Source organism: Parambassis ranga, chromosome 15, assembly GCF_900634625.1.
Source record: "Parambassis ranga chromosome 15, fParRan2.1, whole genome shotgun sequence".
Taxonomy (NCBI): domain Eukaryota; kingdom Metazoa; phylum Chordata; class Actinopteri; family Ambassidae; genus Parambassis; species Parambassis ranga.
In genome coordinates this window covers 5,098,000-5,117,100 of record NC_041035.1, presented here as the reverse complement: position 1 = coordinate 5,117,100, position 19,101 = coordinate 5,098,000, and the positions used below count along the sequence as shown (strand labels likewise).

Here is a 19,101-nt window from a genome sequence, read left to right as displayed (position 1 = left end):
CTTTACACTGGAGTCCTTGTCGAAGCAGACCCCACAGCAGAGACCCACAGTGATCACAGAAGGTGAGAACTTTAAAGTTGTGGATGCTGAACTTGTGCGGCACGTTGACACTGAACCTCTGAGACCCCACTGACTGCAAGAAGAAAAGTTACAGTGATAGAAATGTTTGTTGCCACTTATAACCAGGAACACCATTTTAACCCTGAAATAAACAGGAAGTCTGACTGAAAAACTACAAGTGACTGTATTGGTAGGCCTGTACCTCTCCGACTGTGTCATCCTGCTTCTTCATTCCTGCACACTTAGTAATGATCAGTTCATGGCAGCGCTTATGGACGACACAGGTACACACTGCAGGAAAAAAAAAACAGCACACAGATTGATAAAGCAGGTTTTTATATATTTGTATTTTGAGCTTAGTACTGTTCATGAAATAACACCACCTTACCTTGACACTGGTAGCCCTGCTTTCCTAAAACACCCCTACAAAGAAACACAAACATCACTGTAATCAGAATACATGTTCCTGTAATCAGATTACAACACTTGCAAAGCTAATAAATCATTTTCCATTCAGAGGGTATCATTAGCTGCTTCTAAACTAATTATTACAGGATTCCGTATGTAGGGATGGACACTACTTTGCTTGTTGGAGGGTTTGTTTTGATTCTGACTGAGACGCTGAAAGTCTCAAACACAGCTTGTGATTCTGATTACACATCAAATGCTCTTTCAGTGCTGAGCTGAAAGCGAGCGTCGTGCCGAGGCCACATGGTTTCCATGTGAATGGAGCTAACGCAGTTTGTTGGGATGGAAACAAACACAGCTGGCTTTGTTTATTACTCTCAGCTCCACTGCACTTACGTGTAAACAAGAGAGCAGGTTAGCAGGGGAAACTGGGTGAAGGCGTTGGATGAGTTGTGTCTGCTTGATTGATGTAAAAATCACATGTCTGCAGAAAAATAACAGTAATATGCAGGTGTGTGTGTATTTCTAACCAGATGAAGTCCCTGCAGTGTGAGCAGTAGGTGGGCTGTCTCAGGTAGGTGGCCATGAACTTGTGTCCGTTAACCTGGTGGACCCTTCGGCGGACGGCGCCCTGCCGCTTCCTGGGACGCATCCGTTGCCGAAACACACGCTCCTCATTCTCTGTGGGTACTGGCGCCGCTGCTCAAACACACACACGAAACACATAAAAAGAGTATTTAATGACTCAGTCGCTTCTGATTCAAAGCAAATGCAGATCTGCATCTATGACAGCGCAGTGCTATGTGCAAATAACATCTGCACTTGCAGGAGGCGGCCACTAGATGGTGCAGAGGATACACGACTGACATTAATGAGGAGGACGAGCCCTCAGTGATAAATTAGACACGCTGGTCTTCTTCCAAACAGAGAGTCCCTCACTCTGCCTTCGTCTCTCCAGCCTTTTCTGTTCAATTACTGAGGGGATTCCCAGTGGAACAGCAGATGTTTCAATTACTGCCTAACCCTCTGTTAATTACACACACAAACACTACCTGAGTCGAGCAAGTGAGCGAGGAAGACACTTCACTGTAATTTAATTAGGCGGAGTGGAGAGAGAAAGATGGATTAATATTCCTGTGCTGAGAGTCAAAACAATCTTGTCTCGCAGATAATCCAAAAATAAATTGACCTAATCTGACCTTAATCTGTTCATTGTACTGATACATATTTAGGGAAGTATCTAGATCTCCGGAACAATGTATTTCTGTGCAAACAAATGAGTAAACACCAACTTACACACAGGAGGAATTGCATCCTAACGAGCAGCTTCCTGTGCACCTACAGCGTGCTCTGCTCCTGCTCCATCATCTCTGACAAACTTCACATTTTTTAGCCTCTGGGACTCATTGTACATTCCTGCCTCCCTGTCATGTTCTGCCTGTCCTCAGCCCTACTCTTTCAGCCCCTTTTGCTGTACGCCATCAGCATCACCTAGCAACTGACGACTGCTGCCTAGCAACCTTGTTAAGACTCAGCGTCTTGTACTGGGGAGGGTACACTGGTAGACAGGGTGGCTGCGGTGGACACGTTTCTCATCTCTGATGTCCTGACGACGACCCCAGAAGTTAAAAAAAAACAATCAGAGTAACTAACAGGTGACAACATAGGCATGCTTGCTGTTTATTAACAGGAAGTGAAAACCTATAGGATACACTGCTACATACTCAAGCTCAAACTACAACTTTCAACACAGAACCGTCTCCACCGTCTGGAGCAAAACCTTGGACAGACGACCAGGTGGACATACATCGACTGCAGGATGTCCATCAATAACACTACAGTAATAAAATACTACAACTAGCAAGTTTATGTGACCAACCAAGGTGCTTCGAGCTAAATGTATCAACAGGCTAATATGAAAAAGTTTTAGCATGCAAATGTTTAGGATGTTTAATATTTGAGGCCCTTGAGGATTCTTTCAAAATAAAGGTCTCATAGTTAATAACAGTGACAAGCAGCAGCGTATCATCCTGTCCTGGTGGCAACAGAGCTGTGTGTGTGTGTGTGTGTGTGTCTGTCTGTCTGGCCTGTGTGTGTATTAAAGCTAATAGGTTGATTGCAGCTCTCAGGCCTGACAGTTCATCCATGTGTTCTCTGCTATGCAAACACATTTAAGTAATGACTGCAATTTTAGCAGATCACACACACACACACACATGCACAGAAAGCAGACAGAAAAGGCAGCAGACAGAAAAAATACAATTATAAAGAAGACATAAAAGAAAATGAATATTTCCAGCAGAAATGAGACCCCCCCCCCTTTCTGCCTCTCTCTCACTTCCAGTGATGTAACTGGTCCATTAGAGAACACTCCACTTTACTAATCAATTTATCACCCCCACCCCTCCCTCTCGACCTTCAGATAACTCCCTCTGTGTTTCTCCTCTTCCAGTCCGTCATGTCTCTCTCACATGTAATCTGGCACACACACACACATCACAAAAACCAGTCTATAAATGCAGGCAGCCACATTCAAAACTCCACAGTTAAAAATGTGGATTTAAGAACTTAAGGGAGCACTGCGCTGGCATGCTCAGAGAAGGCTGCAGTTAAATATCAGCCACAGCTGACAGAAGCATCTTGCTCTGCTAAGTGGTCCAAAAGCCCTGTTTTTTAGATAAAACTACATTTTTTATTACATTTGGAAATCAAGCTTCTAGAGTTTGGAGGAAAAGCAGAGAGGTGTTTGAAGTTTCCACAGTCTGTTGCTGCTTTGTTAACTGCCGCTCATGTTTTAGTGAGTTTCATAAAGTCAACACAGCCGTCTGTTTTAGATGTAGGTTTTAGAGCATGTGGTGCTTACATGTGCTGACAGACTTTATGGAGAAGTTCACTGCCTTTTCCACAGAATTGATACTCACACCGAATAATATGCTGTTAATGAAATGTGTGTGTATGAGTACCGTCCGACCTGAGCAACTCATGCTGCATTGGCAAACAAACATACAGCAGAAACCTGCTATCAAAGCAACCTGGGCTTCATCAGAAGCTCAGCACACTGACCACACACTGCAATGGCCCCTGTGTGTTTGTTTTTTTGGGGCTGATCTTTCATGATCTATAAGCTCATATTGTTCTGATATTAATTCTGCTACAAATGTCAAGGCAGTTGCTTCTGCAGCTACACATGAAGCCACATTCAACATTCTTCAACATTCAGTATACCTGCAACAGATGGTCCGACACCCACAGAGCCACCATCAACATGATGGAGTCAGTGTGGTGCTTGGAACAACCGTCCTGCCAGGTAGCTTAAAAAAAACATTCCTAGGTGTGTAACTAAAGGAATTAGTGCTGATACTTCACTTTTGTTAAGTCATTTTGTCCTTTAGAGCTTGAAATGTTTACGCCTGGTAGATGCTGCACGCCTGCCAGGAATTCCCGTTAAAACACCTCCCTGTCTCCCTGTGTGGTTCCTTGGAAGTGTCTGACAGGTGATCTCTTATTTGTGTCTCTTGTGTGTGTTCAGGCTTCCTGTAATTTTACACAACAGCCACGCTGTACAAATATGACTCACACCAAAAATTACACAACTATTGTTTCACTCAACCTTAGCCATCATGCAGTGTCTGCTTTATTGACACAGAATTAACACAAGATTATCAGAATACTGAGATATTATTTCACTGATATCACCTTTGTTGACTTCATAAAACTGATCATAAAAAAAACACCCACATAAAGTCATTAAAAGTCATCTACTAAGTCAGGAGGACTCTTTCCTGTTAGCTTTATTAAAATGGAACTGAAGTCAGAAAGGGTTTATGATGCCATATGTAATGCAGAAGTGATGTTGCTAAACCAACCTTAGCGCAGCTATTACATCACTTCCTAATGGTGGCTTGGATGCTGAGAAATCCATTAAGATATGTATGTTACTTCTCCATCTCTGTTCATCTTTGTTCATCTTTAAACGATGTGGTTTCTGGTTTTTGCAGCACATTTTTCGGTCAAACATCATATGTCAGCAGCTAGTCGATGCATCAGTGATCAACCCCAGCATGTGTCTGTGAAGTTCAAACATCATCACCTTCTGCTGGAAAACACTAACATGCATGACATCACTGCTGTCAGACTAATGCACAGAAACCCTATAATGTCTATTTCCTGACGCTGTTGATTACAAGGCTGACTCACTTCTAACTTCACTTTTTCACACACACACACACACACAAAAAGGGAAGTCCTACACAGAAAGTACAGACTCGTCAGTCAGCACATCTGACAGCTTTCACACGTTTCCTTCTCCTATTGTGATATATTCTAAATATCAAAAGCTGTATTTTATTATTAATGTGTAGAAACTGAACCATTAATGCAAGTAAAACATTAAGGGCTGGATTTCTGTGACCTAAATATCCACTAAGAGCTCAATAATAACACATTAAGTTTATGCATAAAACATTAGCATTACAGTGATGTAGATCGAAATGAATGCACATGATTAAACTGCTTGTTTGTTTTTCCTTATTTTTTACACACTTTGTTATAAAAAAAGTGTTATGGTGTGCTGGCTTCTCTGCATGACTTCACACACATCAAATACTTATAAATATCTATTTAACTGGTCTAATGTCAGTCTTTACCACCACTACTTCTAAGGTTTGTAAGCTAACCCAGCACAACATATCTGTATCTGTGCTAGCCTGACAAAAGCTTCACCAGCAGATAATCCAGAGAAAATAAAATGGCAGGGAGCATCGCTTTAGACTGAAAGCCTCTGTGAAGATTACACAACAGCCATTAACAAGAGATGCAATAAAGTGAGAGCGCTGTTACACACACATGTCCCCTGACCTTTGTATAAAAAAAAAATCAACACAGGTCTTACCTTCACTGGAAGATCCTGATAGGTCAATAACGACGTACACTTTCCCCTCCGGCTCCAAGTCAATCTGCACACAGAGGAAAAAGGTGACGTGAGAGACAGACCTGAGTTACAAATTACAATCTGTAATCTGTAATCTGACAACTACTAGTAGGTTTCTGTCTGCAGTGTTTTTTTTTGATATATTTTTGTTACAGACAGCTCTTAAATTATGACTCTGTAAAGGGGGCTAAAGTTCTTCATGCCACCCATATGCAGAATCATGTTTCAACATTTCCACACAGAGCAATGAAAGGGCCACATTGTGTGGATGAATGTGGTGGAACAGAAGCTCATGCAGAAACATGGCTGCATTTTTTTTTAATTGCAGACAAATTCCTAAAAGCCTATTTGTGAAAAACACAGATAAAGGTAAATTAGAAGCAGTCGAGCAGCAGAGTTTATCAATGTCTGTCCTCATTTATGTCATATAGGGAATGTATTCCAAAATAAAATGCAGCTGAGGAGTTAATGTGTCAGTAAGTCCACTGTAAAACAAGCCTTTAACAGAGCGTACTTCCTGTCAGGACACTGATTGGTCCGAACCATCCATGGTTCAACACGCGTAGCTGTAAGACAGATCTGTGTGTGGTGTGATCTCACAGGAGCTCAGCTGGCATGTCATGTGTTTCCTCTGCATTGCCTTTCTGATTTACAGTTAGGACGACAGGTTCAGTGCATAAGTGTCAGGTGTGTAAAACTGCTGCACACGTGCCATATCCCCTGCAGTGTAGGACACTTCTATAAGACGCTTCTTCTGACATCTGTGACCCACAGACAGAAACTGTGACATCACCATTTAATCATAATCTCACAGTATAACTTGCACCACAGCAGTATTGTGGCAACATAAAGAACAAAGAAGGCTGTAGGGAAAAAAAAACACACACACACACACTATGGTGATGCCACCACAAACTAGAGGTTGACACATTTCCCGTCACACACCCACACACAGTATACTATACACTTGACGAACACTCATACAACACATAAAGAGGAGTGTGATTGGGAAGTTGAAGCTGTGCCTGCATGGCCGTGTGAATACACACAGTATAGACTGTGTGACTGAGTGCATTGGAGATATCTGATAAAAGTAAGTGGGCATCCACTGCGGGGTTCACAGAGTCTCTACCAGATGCTTGTACCACCCACAGCGTCCATAATCCCCCTGTGCGTGCTCACACACACACAGAGTGCACTAAGTGAAGACTTGTGCAGTGAAGGCGAGCAGGCGTGGGTTCAGTAATGTATACAGTGAGAGATGGAAAGCAGAGAGAGAGAGAGAGACGGATGAGGGGGAGGACAGAGAAAGTTTGCTGGCTCGTTTCAATATAAAAGTGCAAGGATGGAGGAGGGGTGGGGGCACAGCGCCTGATTTCTTTGAAACATTTCATATTCATTGTCATAGGTACAGAAGTGACACATTTTTTTTAACCTTAATGGATTTCCATCTGTAAGCGAGTCAGAACACTGTGTGCATTTTGAGGTTTAACAAGATAATTGTTCTCATCCATCTGCATTTTCTACGAGACGAAGCGGAAGGAAGGAAGTCGTTGTGGCAGATGGACAGATGAGGCAGGCGGAATATGACCATGAATCTGACAGAGCAGGAGGAGGAGCAGGAGGAGGAGGAGCAGGAGGAGGAGGAGGAGAGGTAGCAGGGCTGTTGCAGGGCTGAATAAATGTAAACAAAGACACTTTCTGAGCTGTTTTTATTGCCAAACAAAGAAAAGGAACAGCACTGTAGTTCAATCAAATACGAAAAGCTGATGCTGATAGCGTCACTGTCTGCAGCGGCTAGTTTACATTTGGACCTTTTAATGTTACAAGCAAGCTCTGAGTCATACACAAGAACAAGAGCAACCAAAGTTAGCAAGGAAAAACACACATCGCATCATATCGGAGAGCTACAGCCTTATCAACGCTAACAGAAACTACATGAGTGATCCTCATCTGTGTGGCTGCCTGAGAAGCTGTGACGGCAATAAAAAGTTCAACCAGAAGGTCTGAGTTCAAAACACAAAAAGGAAGAAGAGCAGGTTACAGATGAAGTGATGAAGACTGTCTCAGCAGAAGTGCCACCATCTCATCTGATTCCGCTGACGTGTGCATAATAGTCAAGGAAACAGAAGTTCTGGAAGACCTGAATAAAGACTGTGTGCCTTGCTCACAGGCCTAAAATACAAACTCAGCATCAAGTACTAAACTAAAATGTTACTACTATAAAGTAATTTAGTCATAACAACTCCAAATAAACAAACACATACACCACCTCCCTTCCTCTGAGGTCACAGCCTTCCATTCATCTGCTGCTTACTGAGCGTGCTCAGACTCACAGGTGCAGATGTCACTAAATATAGAGGCAGTGGAGGAAGGAAAAGGCCCCTCAGAGTGTGTGTGTGTCCACTTCTGTTGGCATGCGTTGAGTCTCATACACGGATGCACGAGGCTTGTCCTCCCTTGTTTATCTGAGCGCTCACAGCTGTATGCACACGGTGGTCAAAGGTTTAAGGAAGTGTCTGCAGGAGCAATAATGTACAGTGCGTATTTACTTTGTCATGTAAATTGACACTCCTCAAACCTATTGTCCGTTAGATATTTGCATATCTGTTGTTTAGGTTTTAGGGTTGTTTTTGTTGTTGTTGTTGTCGTGGTTACGGCCAAACTGTGTGGTGCCTCACACACGTCACGCCCCCCACCACACACAAACCATCTACTGATGTGCTAGCAGCTTCTTCTTTTTTTAGCTTTAATCTCTTTAAAAGCTTATTGCAACAATTTGTTTAACATGACAGGTGATGACTGACAGGTGGTTTGTCCAATCACCATAGCTTCCTATGAACACCCTTTTCATTTACATGGCAAACATCACTTGATCTTTACAGTGTGTGTGTATCAGGGTGTGTGTATTTTTTGCCTTTAAAGGGGAGTCAGATTTATTCTATATTTAGTAACTTTTCTGTTAACACACTCAAACTGTATGCTCACACAACACAGGGAGACACACAAATGCACACACACACACGCAAGGAAATGAAATTGCAAGCTTTAACTCAATTGAGCAGGTTTCCCTCCATCCTGCCTCCTCTGCTCTAATGCATCTGAAGCATGTGTGTGTGTTCATGTGTGTTCGTGTGTGTTCGTGTGTGTGTGTGTGTGTGTGTGTGTGTGTGTGTGTGTGTGTGTGTGTGTGTGTGTGTGTGTGTGTGTGTTCCAAGATTATCAATCATCCTGCTCAATGCTGAAACACCATGGTCATTTATCACAATTGGACATTAGGATAGAATTAGAATATGGATGTAACATTAAAATGAATTCAGCTGTATGTAACAATGCTGTAACATGATGTAATCACACACACACAACGTAATAATAAATTCTGTCAATTATTTTCTCTGTTAATCAATTATTAATGTTCATTTGGCCTCTACAAATGATGTCAAATTAACATTCCACACAGCATAATGTGTGTGTGTGTGGTCACAACTCCTTCAGCTGAAGCTCCTGATTCAGACTGACCCAAAAATAAAGGCCCTTCAGCAAGTCCTGACTCCTGTCCGCACCTGCCAGCTTTGTCCAAGCACACACACACACACTGAGAGGCACATGCCATACACAGACACACAAACACGCCCACAGTCTGTCAAGGTTGAAGTGAAAGCACATGACTTTATTGAACTCCTGGCTCAGATTTGCAGACATGCTGTACACAAACACACCTCGGACACGCTCCACAGGCTGTTTTATTTATTTATTTATTTTTTTGACAACGACAAGCTGATAAATAAATCTCTATTAATCCATAAAAAAAATACTGATTACAAAATTGACAAGGCATGTGTTTTTCTGTTGCTATCACAGCGTGGACAAAGAGGCTTTAAAAGAACATTCTAAAAAAAAACTAAAAAGCATGATGATTAATTCATGAATTAAAAATGAAAAAAAAACTAAATGGCAAGACAGAAGACAGAGGGACTGACTGAGAGACAAAGTGAGAGAGAGAACAGGGAGGACGTTGTGTTTCATGTGCTCTCACTGACAGAGAGCACGCAGCCGCCGCGGAGTGACACACTGCAGACCCTTCACAGACAAACACACACACACACCTATACTTGTAAGGGGCCTTACTAACATAATCCCTTATTAAACTAATGTTCGACATGAACCCATACAAGGAAAAGTATCCTTTAAAAGTCAGTGACAGGCATCATTTCATAAAATATTCACAAACATGTATGAAATGACGTGTGTTTAACAGTAAACCTCAACAACAAGGAGAGAACAACAGGTCCTCACTTTCCAAAAATACCCCTCCTCCTTTAGGTCTAACAGGTCCTCACAAGAATAGAAAGACCAGGAGTCAGTCCAAAGACTCCCCTTTCAAACTGGTCCGAGTGTGCCATGTAATACTCCACAAAACACAGCAGTAATGGATGCAATTAAATTAATACCTTTCGCAGTTGACGTCCTTCAGTCAATTAATGATGAACAAATGGAGGCATTAAAGCTGTGCAGGAAAGATGCAGGAAACGTGCACACACACACTTTCAAGCCCTGGAGAATAACTTTATACAGCTGGGCTCCTGCTGCTAATGCACTGGATTTACTTCAAACAAAGCAGACCAGGCCCAAGCTCACACACAGGCACAGACACACACACACAGAGTGGCCTCCTGTCGACAGCCACTCATGCCTGTCCTCCTCTTTAGCATCGTCTGTCTCTGCCTAATTTGTCCCTGTTGAATAAGTGATGTTGCAACATTGTAAACTGGCCAGCTATGGTGACACACACACACACACACACACACACACACACAAGAGTTTGTTGTAGAGATTCACAAACTAATTTCCACCCACATTTACTGCACGCCGACTTAAAGTCAAGACCCTTAGCTTCTGGCTGTGACCACTAAGGCGTTCCAACTTCCTGCAGTGCAAGCTAAAAAGTGACAGCACTGAGTCAGCTGTGAGCCAAGAACTGTAACAAGAAACCTGAATAATTGAAGAAGGAAAACTCTTCGCTATCTGGGCTACTCAATCAATATATTTGTGAGCATGGATGTAATTCAGGGCCACCAATTACCAATAACTACTCACTCACTGGCAAAGAGAACGTCAGACAAGGAGCAGGTGAAAACATGCACGTAACCATGAAATAATAATTTTGGATGATTAAATTCATCTAAAAATCAATAGAATACATCATTATTCCGTAACATTTAAAGGTAGGTTTAGAGCAGATTAACTTATGCAAATGATACAACTGAAGGCTCAAATCAATCCTCATACTTCGTGCAGCACAGTCTGTCTGTGCACATGCCTGCGAGGCCATTTCTGCCAATATTTATCATTTGAATGTGAGGTCAAATGTGCATCTGTGCAAAAAGTCAGCAGTTGTGGTTCGCACAGATGGAGATAGCAATCGCTGCCTGGAATAACAGAAGAGAGAGAAACAAAGAACAAGCTGAAACGTGCATTAACCACTAACTGACTCATGGGAGGGTGGAGGACAGACACAGGAACAGGATGCTTTTCATTCACTTCTATAGTGACAACTCATTTGTCATATAGGAGAGTTTTCGCATTAATATTCATTATTACCACGTAAGGGGAAACTGGATGCGAAAGCGCAGCAAGAAAGAGGAGAACAGGAAAAGATGGAGGCACTCCATACATTCGTCTCCTCCATAATACTCATCGTTATCGTTATCTCAGTCTCAGCTTGATTGGAGGAGAGTGGAAGAAGCCGCCCACACACCCATCTGCTTCTGCTACTATGTGCAGTCACACACATGTACGCACACACACACACACACACACACTATATATATTATAATACACACAATGTAACAGATACGCACACACACACACACACACACAGTCAAGCCTATATTTTCGTTTTTTCAGTTCACTTGTTCACCATGAACACACACACAGACACACAGACACACACATACAGACAGTATATTATATTGTCCTCCTTCCCCTGCACTCAAAACATACCTGAAGCATTAGTCGGCCATTAGCTCTTCTCAGAGATTTATATTAGGGCTGTTTGGCCTTTTATAAACAGCACACTGCAGAGCCCTGCACTAAAGGCCCTGAACGCACCATATGACAAACATCTTGACTGGTACAATTTACAAGTTGATAAAAAAGAGTGACTCAAGGAAGAAAGAACTAACAGCTGTGATTTCAGCTAGCAGGCAACGTTCAGTCATTGAAGAGTGACGTTTTTCACCACATGAATTTATAGCAGTGTAAATGAGAACAGGGCGGTCAAGAAACAATCATATGTTTAGAAAGATTTTAAATGTAAGTATTTTACTTTGAAGCCATCCAGCCTGAGGGTCGCCTACTGTGGCAACTGTCAGTGTACACTAAGGTTAATATCGCACCCCTCACAGCAGAGGGGCATTTAAAAATGTGTTCAGTGTTATGAATGCATAAGAGAAACCATCATCTTTACCAAACCCTCCCCCCGTCTTTAACACTTCACCTTAACCGGTAAGTTTCGATGCCTAACTCTGATGTCGCATGTTGCTAACCCTAAGCCTTGGAGAAAGGTGACCTAGTGTTTGTTGTTTGGATGGTATCTATAGCAACAAGTCCATCGGGAGCCCATGGGACACAAGGTCTCTGTGAGCATGTTCAGATACCTCCGAGGTTTTTTTTTTGTTTTGTTTTTTTTAGTCGTCTACATTTCTGACTGGGGGTTTATTCAAAGATTCAATCATTAATGTCACATGTCGTCAACTGCAGCTTTTTTAATGAGCTTCATTTTAACCTAATCACACCGAGCCGCATTCCTCTGAAACGCAGAGAGACAGCCCCAAAGCTGTCCCAAAGCTTTTATAGTATCACATGAGCTTTAGTCAAGCTGGAGTCATGTGGCTGCATGCATCCTTAAAGAAACCAACAGCTACAGAGCCGCTGAACCTCAGACAGGAACACACAATTACACAAAGGTAGAAAGGAGTGAATGAAGGAGAGCGACCTTCAAACAGCAGCTGCACAACACAGTTAGGATTTAACTTGCAGTATGTCTATAAAGTACACGATGATGCAGACTCAAACCTCCGAGTAAAAAGATAACCTTGATGATAACCTGATATGAATAAATGCTGTGTTTATGTGTGCAGAACAACAGGGTGTTTTCGCCACGCTCATCCTGTTTGTGAGGAAATGAAGACGGCTCCTCACTAAGTTTAATGCTGAAACTGCTCAACGGTGAATTACATTACAGACATTCCACAGATGCCTGACCTCTACACTTGATTATTTATTAGACGTTATTGGTCATGTTGCATGAGCTCTGCAGAGTATATAGTAGGTATGTACCTACTCAAATTTCCATCCTAACGAGCAACAGTCAATAACCTTAAGCAAAAGCAGAAAAAGATTTATATTTAAGCAACAAGACTTCAAAAGTCACATGTTCAAGGAACAAGTGTGCCCGTCACTTTTTAAGGTCCACGAAACTCTGTCCAGAGTGTCGCATCGCAGCATAAGCTTCTGGCTTCCCCGACTGCCCGCCCACCTCAGCTTTAATCGTGCTCCCCCTCTTTGTATCTGGAGTTTTGGTAAACTGTGACGCTGCCAACATGGCGTGGTGGGACTGTCCCACTGACTCTCAAAACAGCTCTTCAGAAACAAACGGGTGACATCACAATCCATGTTATTTACTGTCAATGGTCACATACTATGATGCATTCAAGGACCATCTGAAAAGTGAAAGTCAGGTGATTCTTGTTGTTCTGTGGTGTGATTTCCCCCTCCATACAGTATGTTGTCAGGTCAATGTTAGCATTACATTAGCACAAATATTTACATAACATGCTTAGTATGACATAATGCTGTATTGTCATCACGCTGTGAGAGTTTCTGAAATTGCTGGCATTCTGCTAGCTATGATTAATGTCACATCTTTGCTAGAACATTATTGCAGCATTAATAAACTAAACTAATGCTCTAAAATAGTGTTTGAGCTAAGTGGTGCTAGCGGGAGCAGCAGGAGAAGCAGAGCGACTTATTTCTTCATCGTGCATTCCTTACATATCTGACTGTACTGCACTATATTGTACTGTATGTGGCATACTGCACAAGGGCCAGCACAGTAGATACATGAATGATGACAAGTTACAAGGTGGGGGGATTGGGGGCCGTTTGGTACCTGAAGAGGCATCCTTCTCTCGCCCTCTTCCCGTCCTTCTCTGGGAAGTAAACTTGGACAGTGAAAACAGGAAGTAGGGCCTACCGTGTGACTCAAACACACTGCCTCTATTTTTAGACTCTCACACACACATAAACACACACACAGCCCTGCCCCTGTTTCCTTTGGTCCACACAGAGGACACCCCTCTACTACAACCCGCAGGGAAACAGGGTCAAGAAGAGATCAGGCTTGAGTTCTTCCTCTATTCTGCCTGTATGAGGGTTCGCAGAGGCTCAGGAAACAGAACTGGATTGCAGTGAGCCAAGACATCATTCATTGAGTCAATACAAAAGGCAGAAGAAAAAAAAAATTGCTTTGCAAAATAAAATAGTGCTAAATGCAAAACCTGCAGTTCCTTTGAGCAGACACTTGAGGCTGGATCCAACACTGAGACAACCCCCTATAGACCTCCACGTTAAAGTGTCCAACGTTACCGCAGTTGTTTACAGCCTGGTACAAAAAAAAAGTTTGATCCATTCATGACAACTATGTAGCAAAATACTGTCAGAGCTGGGTACAGTCTCAGATTCCAGTCTTTCTGTTTAAGCACCCACCCATAGATTGTATAAAACTATGGACGAAGTGTCCATGGACAACTGTTTCCATGTCTATGTGGGAGGCTCCTAATGTTGCCATGGTGGCAGCATAGTAGTCTGCCTAAACTCCAAATACAGGCAAAGAGGTGGAGCACGAGCTGAGGCAGGTGAGCAAACATGGAAGCAGCAGAAATGTGTATTATGCAAAGTAGACTTAGGATTAAAAGGAAGTTAGGTGGCATCTGATGCTGCCTAGATGATAACTGCCATTGCCATCCTTATAATTTCAAATCTTTTACAAAACTCACTGCTTAATAGTACCTTCAGATGAGCCATGTGAGGGGTTAAACCCACTGAACCACCTCCAAGTCCAAAACTGGTGCAAAGCACTGCTCTTGTGCTTTGACCTTTTTGGTGCATAAACATCTTTGCACAAGAACAAAAGCTTAAACACAACCATCAGTGAGGCATCAGAGAGCTCCACATTCCTCAGATGACTGCACATATTGTAAGCTGTCGTTTCTACAGCCCCTGATTAACATGAAACCTGTCGCGTGTGGCGCTTGTTGAGGTGTCAGTCTTCTCATCATCATCACCCTCTCTTGACAGCTCCAGCAGCGGAACCACAGTCCTTGACGCTTTCTAACCACCAGACAACCACATGCCAATCTGGTTCCGTCACAGTTGCAACACCACACTAAGTGGTAGAACCACAGCTGGGGGCAAGACACATTAATACTCTTGTCTATTGATATACTCACAGGTTTATTGTGGCCATATTTGTAATGTTATTGTTTTTACTGAACACCTTAGTCTAATGCAATTCTTGTCTGGTCTGGTCTGTCTCTTTTAAAGACAGAATACAGAAATACTGCAAATCAAGTGAGCTCCAGTCAACATATAGTCCTGTAAATTTAGTTTCCTCATTTTGGGAAGAATTAGATTGAGCCTATAGTTTCAAAGTGAAGATCATGACAGAGACACAACATAGGCACGGTGCCAAGCACAAAATGATGCAAAATGAAGCTGTTCCTTAAGATCTCTTCCTGCCTGTATACCTGGTTGCTGCTCTATTCCCTGAATCCCCTCCACTAACATCACCATTAAATTTTGAAATATTTTAATAATCCCATCAGGGAAATTGCTTAGAGCGCGGGTAAAGGGCCTTGCCCAAGGACACACAACAACAACCCACTGCTGCCCCAATCTTTATCATCACAATCTCCACCTCATTCTACTAACCAGGGACTACATCCCATACGAAGGCATGCATGGTCAGGGTCCATGACTGAATATAACAAAGAGCATCCACCTAACCTCCCACTTAATCCAAGTACAGGCTGGCAGTAAGTCAGCAGCGGCCTGTCACTCAAAAGTGGTCACACATGAAATATTCTGTTGTCAGAAAAATGAAAGGGAGATTTTTTTGTACCAGGCCATAAACATGTTTATCTCTGCTGTAAAGTTGACATTTTAACATGGAGGTATGTGGGGGATTGACTCACTTTTGTAGGCAGCTTCCAGAGGCCGCAGGGTGTAACTGCAGTTTTTGACACGTCACATGGGCTTCATTTGACAGCCCAGGAGGTACCCGTTTATCCAAAGTTTGCACATGGCCATGGTCATTGTAGAAGGTGTAAGAGTGGTATCCATGGAAACTAAAACCCAAAATTGACTTTAATTAAATTTAAACTTTAATCTCTAACGCTAACTATGGGATTGTACGCCTTGTATGCATTTTAAACCAGCTCGAAAGAAAAGACCTTATTATTACAGTATTACTATCTGTAGCAGTCTTTCAACAACCTCTCACAACAAGCTCATGACCTTCTGCATCATTTACGAGACCATGCATCCAACAAGTGATGAAAAGGGTGTAAGAATCCATTGGGCTTGCAAGAAAACACCTTTCTGGCAGCATCCTCTCTCATTACCTGCCTACATATCTGTCCCCACAGTGTTGTCCCTTCATAATTTACATCAGGACTTTTTCTATAAATCACTGCAAAACACATTAATGGAGTGAATCCTGAAACAAGTCTGAATAAAATAACATCATACATCAGATCCTGACATCTGAGATAAAGTGGACAAGAGGGCGAAATACAGCTGTGACAGACAGAACCTGAGGGGATAACATGGTTTTATAAAAACAATCAAGTGGAGTATCTCTTCTCAGCCAAGTGTGAAAATGAGAGATGAGTGTTTGGAGGTTGGGGGGGGGTAGTTCCTGTGTGCAGACCAGTTACTCAGATCATTTTTTTTACATTAATTACAAGAAGAGTTCTGACTAAAGTGTAAATATGGAAAATGAAATCATATTAAATAACCGTCCTCCTCTGAAACTGTGACTGTGGTTGATGATGTTAGAACTTTCCAGAGACATTTTCATGTCGTCTGATGATAACAAACTGATGGGCTTCAGGTTACAACACTCGCACATATTTACAGCATTTTCATTTCAGTTCACATGACATTTATCCCCAGTTTACCTGCCATAATACTGATCTCAGCTGTTCTTGTCGGACAGTATAAGAAAAGGTTACGGCCTAAATAAGTGTCAGAGGAAGTTAAATGCACCGATAACACAATAGTTAGGGATAAGGTTAAGGTCTGCACTGAAAAAAAAACAAGGAGGACGTCAGTGTGAGAAATACATTAAGGGTTTCATGGTGCCAGTGTCAAACGTATGGAGGTTTTTAGCATCCATATAACTGATTGAAAACACTGAAACATATATAAAACTTTAACACCCCTGTAAAACCATTATGGTGAGATCAAACACTGCCACCTCCTCCTCCTCCTCCATCCACTCAAATAAGGACAGCTTGAACACCCTCTTTGTCCTGTTCTGCCTCTCTCTGCCTGTTTCACAGAAACACCAAACACTTGATGTCTTTCTCCCTGCTTCTCTCTTTGAATGACAACTTCTAACAAGGCTGCAACCTACACACAAAATCACTGTTCAGAAATTCTTGACACATTTAGGAACTCTTTTTCACAGGCATCAATCAGCTTTTTTTACTTCTTCTGCAGTTTTCTCTCAATCCAAGCCACAATAGACAAATCAGGATTATATATTGAGAACTAAGGTGATAAATGGATTGCAGGTGCCACTTTTAATCCAAATATGGGCGAAGCAATAAAACATGGAGATGAGGTAGGCGAGCAATAAGTGTAAGCTCTTACTCACCTGTCAAAGCAGCCACACCCTTAGTTATGAGAGACACATTTACTTCTAAAATAAACTGGACAATTTGACACATTCCTGAAAGCAAACGTCACTACAGTGTGTGATACGTATTGACAGCATAGGTTTAAATAGTTGGAGCCAAAATGCTGTAAACTTTGAGTCATTACACACTTTTCATTCTCTTTCATATCATTCTTGGTGCTTGAATAACAAGCTCAGAATCCTGGGATGACTGTTATGACAGTGTTAGTGTGGCTGGGTGTGCCCAGGTGTGACCTGCTTTGCCAGTATCGTTTTTCTTTTGCAGGTGTTTGCTGACAAACCTTGCACAGGCTTGCAGGTAGAGACTAGTGACATCTGGATTCCTTTTTAATATGATCGCGTACTGTCATGTGCTTAAAATGTGTGCTGATGTTTCTACTGACGTTATCAGATTTGAGGAGAAAACCTTTTAGCTCACTCTTTTAGCATCATGGGATATGATTAATAAAAAAAATAGTACAAGAATCTAAAATCTGCTCCTGCAACATGTATAGTAAGACTGTTGTCTGCATTGTAAATGGGGCACTGTGCTTTGTGTGTGTGTGTGTTTGTGTGTGCGTACCGTACCAAAGTATTATAAGAAGATTAAAGGAGAAGAAAGTGTTATCAGATGACAGGGAGTCACTGAAAGGGTGTGAAAGCAGCAAACACAGACAAACAACAGATGAGTTGTGAGTGAAACATTCAGGTGCTGTAGGACATCTTCCCTTGAGAAATTGTGGGCTCATTTTTCACTGCATCCATATGCACCATCTATGGAAACAGCACAATCATGGTCAGAAGAAGAGAGAACTTCAACTTGTCCTTCTGCACCACAACAGTTATAAAGATATAAATCATAAAATGTTGAATTTCATAATTGATTGATTTTACAAAAATTGAAAGAAACTGGAATATGTGTGTGCAATATTTTCTCACAGGTGTTATTAGTGATGGTATTTTTTTTTAATCATCTTATTTTACGGACTATACGCACCGGCGAAAAAATGCGTAATATAGAAGAAAAAAAGTTGTACATAAGTTGCCCAAAAAAAGGGACACAAGCTCCCTTGAAAGCATACTAAGACCTATAGGGGGAGCTCTAAAATATTGTCAGTTTTTGGGTCACACGTTACAGACTTTGGATTTTCTGTACAGTCAGGATCAGGGGCCTACGTAAATCACTAGGTTTTAGCGTTTTTCTGTGCGCTCATATAGCTGTCTGGAATTAGCGACCTATCGACCAATCAGAAAATATAATTCCTTATTGCCAGGTGAGGTCTGAGGCTCAGCTGCAAGCTGAACGTGTGCGTCACCTATGCTCGGAATGCAAAGTGTGGACAAACTGGAGGCGGAAGAGAACCATTATATCTGTAATGGGACGTCAGGACACAAGGCTGACTAACTGTATATTTGAATAAATAAGTCACACCTGCATACCCAGCCAAAGGATGAAAAAAAGTGCGACTTATAGTCCGGAAAATATGGTATTTTCATTAAGTGACACTTAACAGATTAGCTATTTAGTCTATACAATTCCAAATGATAAGGACAAATGCTCACTGCAAACATCCTGTGATACCCTGTGATAAGATTGAGCATTTACCTTTTGTTCATATGCACTCATTAAAAGACTCCTGAGCCAACGAACAACAATGTAAGCTAACTGTCCCATCTCTCCAGCTGAAGCATCAAACGGCAGAGACAAAAGTGAGATTTTGTGCTACATAATAAATGA

General features: G+C 42.0%; 1 protein-coding gene across 1 annotated transcript in view; it reads right to left on the bottom strand.

Annotated features, from left to right (window-relative positions):
* LOC114446967 (protein kinase C epsilon type-like) overlaps positions 1-19,101 on the bottom strand; it is a 50,640-nt gene that overhangs the window by 27,440 nt on the left and 4,099 nt on the right. The window contains exons 2-6 of the mRNA XM_028422888.1: positions 5,360-5,423; positions 999-1,167; positions 449-483; positions 263-351; positions 1-133 (exon numbers count right to left, since the gene is read on the bottom strand). Of these exons, the coding sequence (XP_028278689.1) occupies positions 1-133; positions 263-351; positions 449-483; positions 999-1,167; positions 5,360-5,423 (490 nt within the window). The remainder of the gene's footprint in view (positions 134-262; positions 352-448; positions 484-998; positions 1,168-5,359; positions 5,424-19,101) is intronic.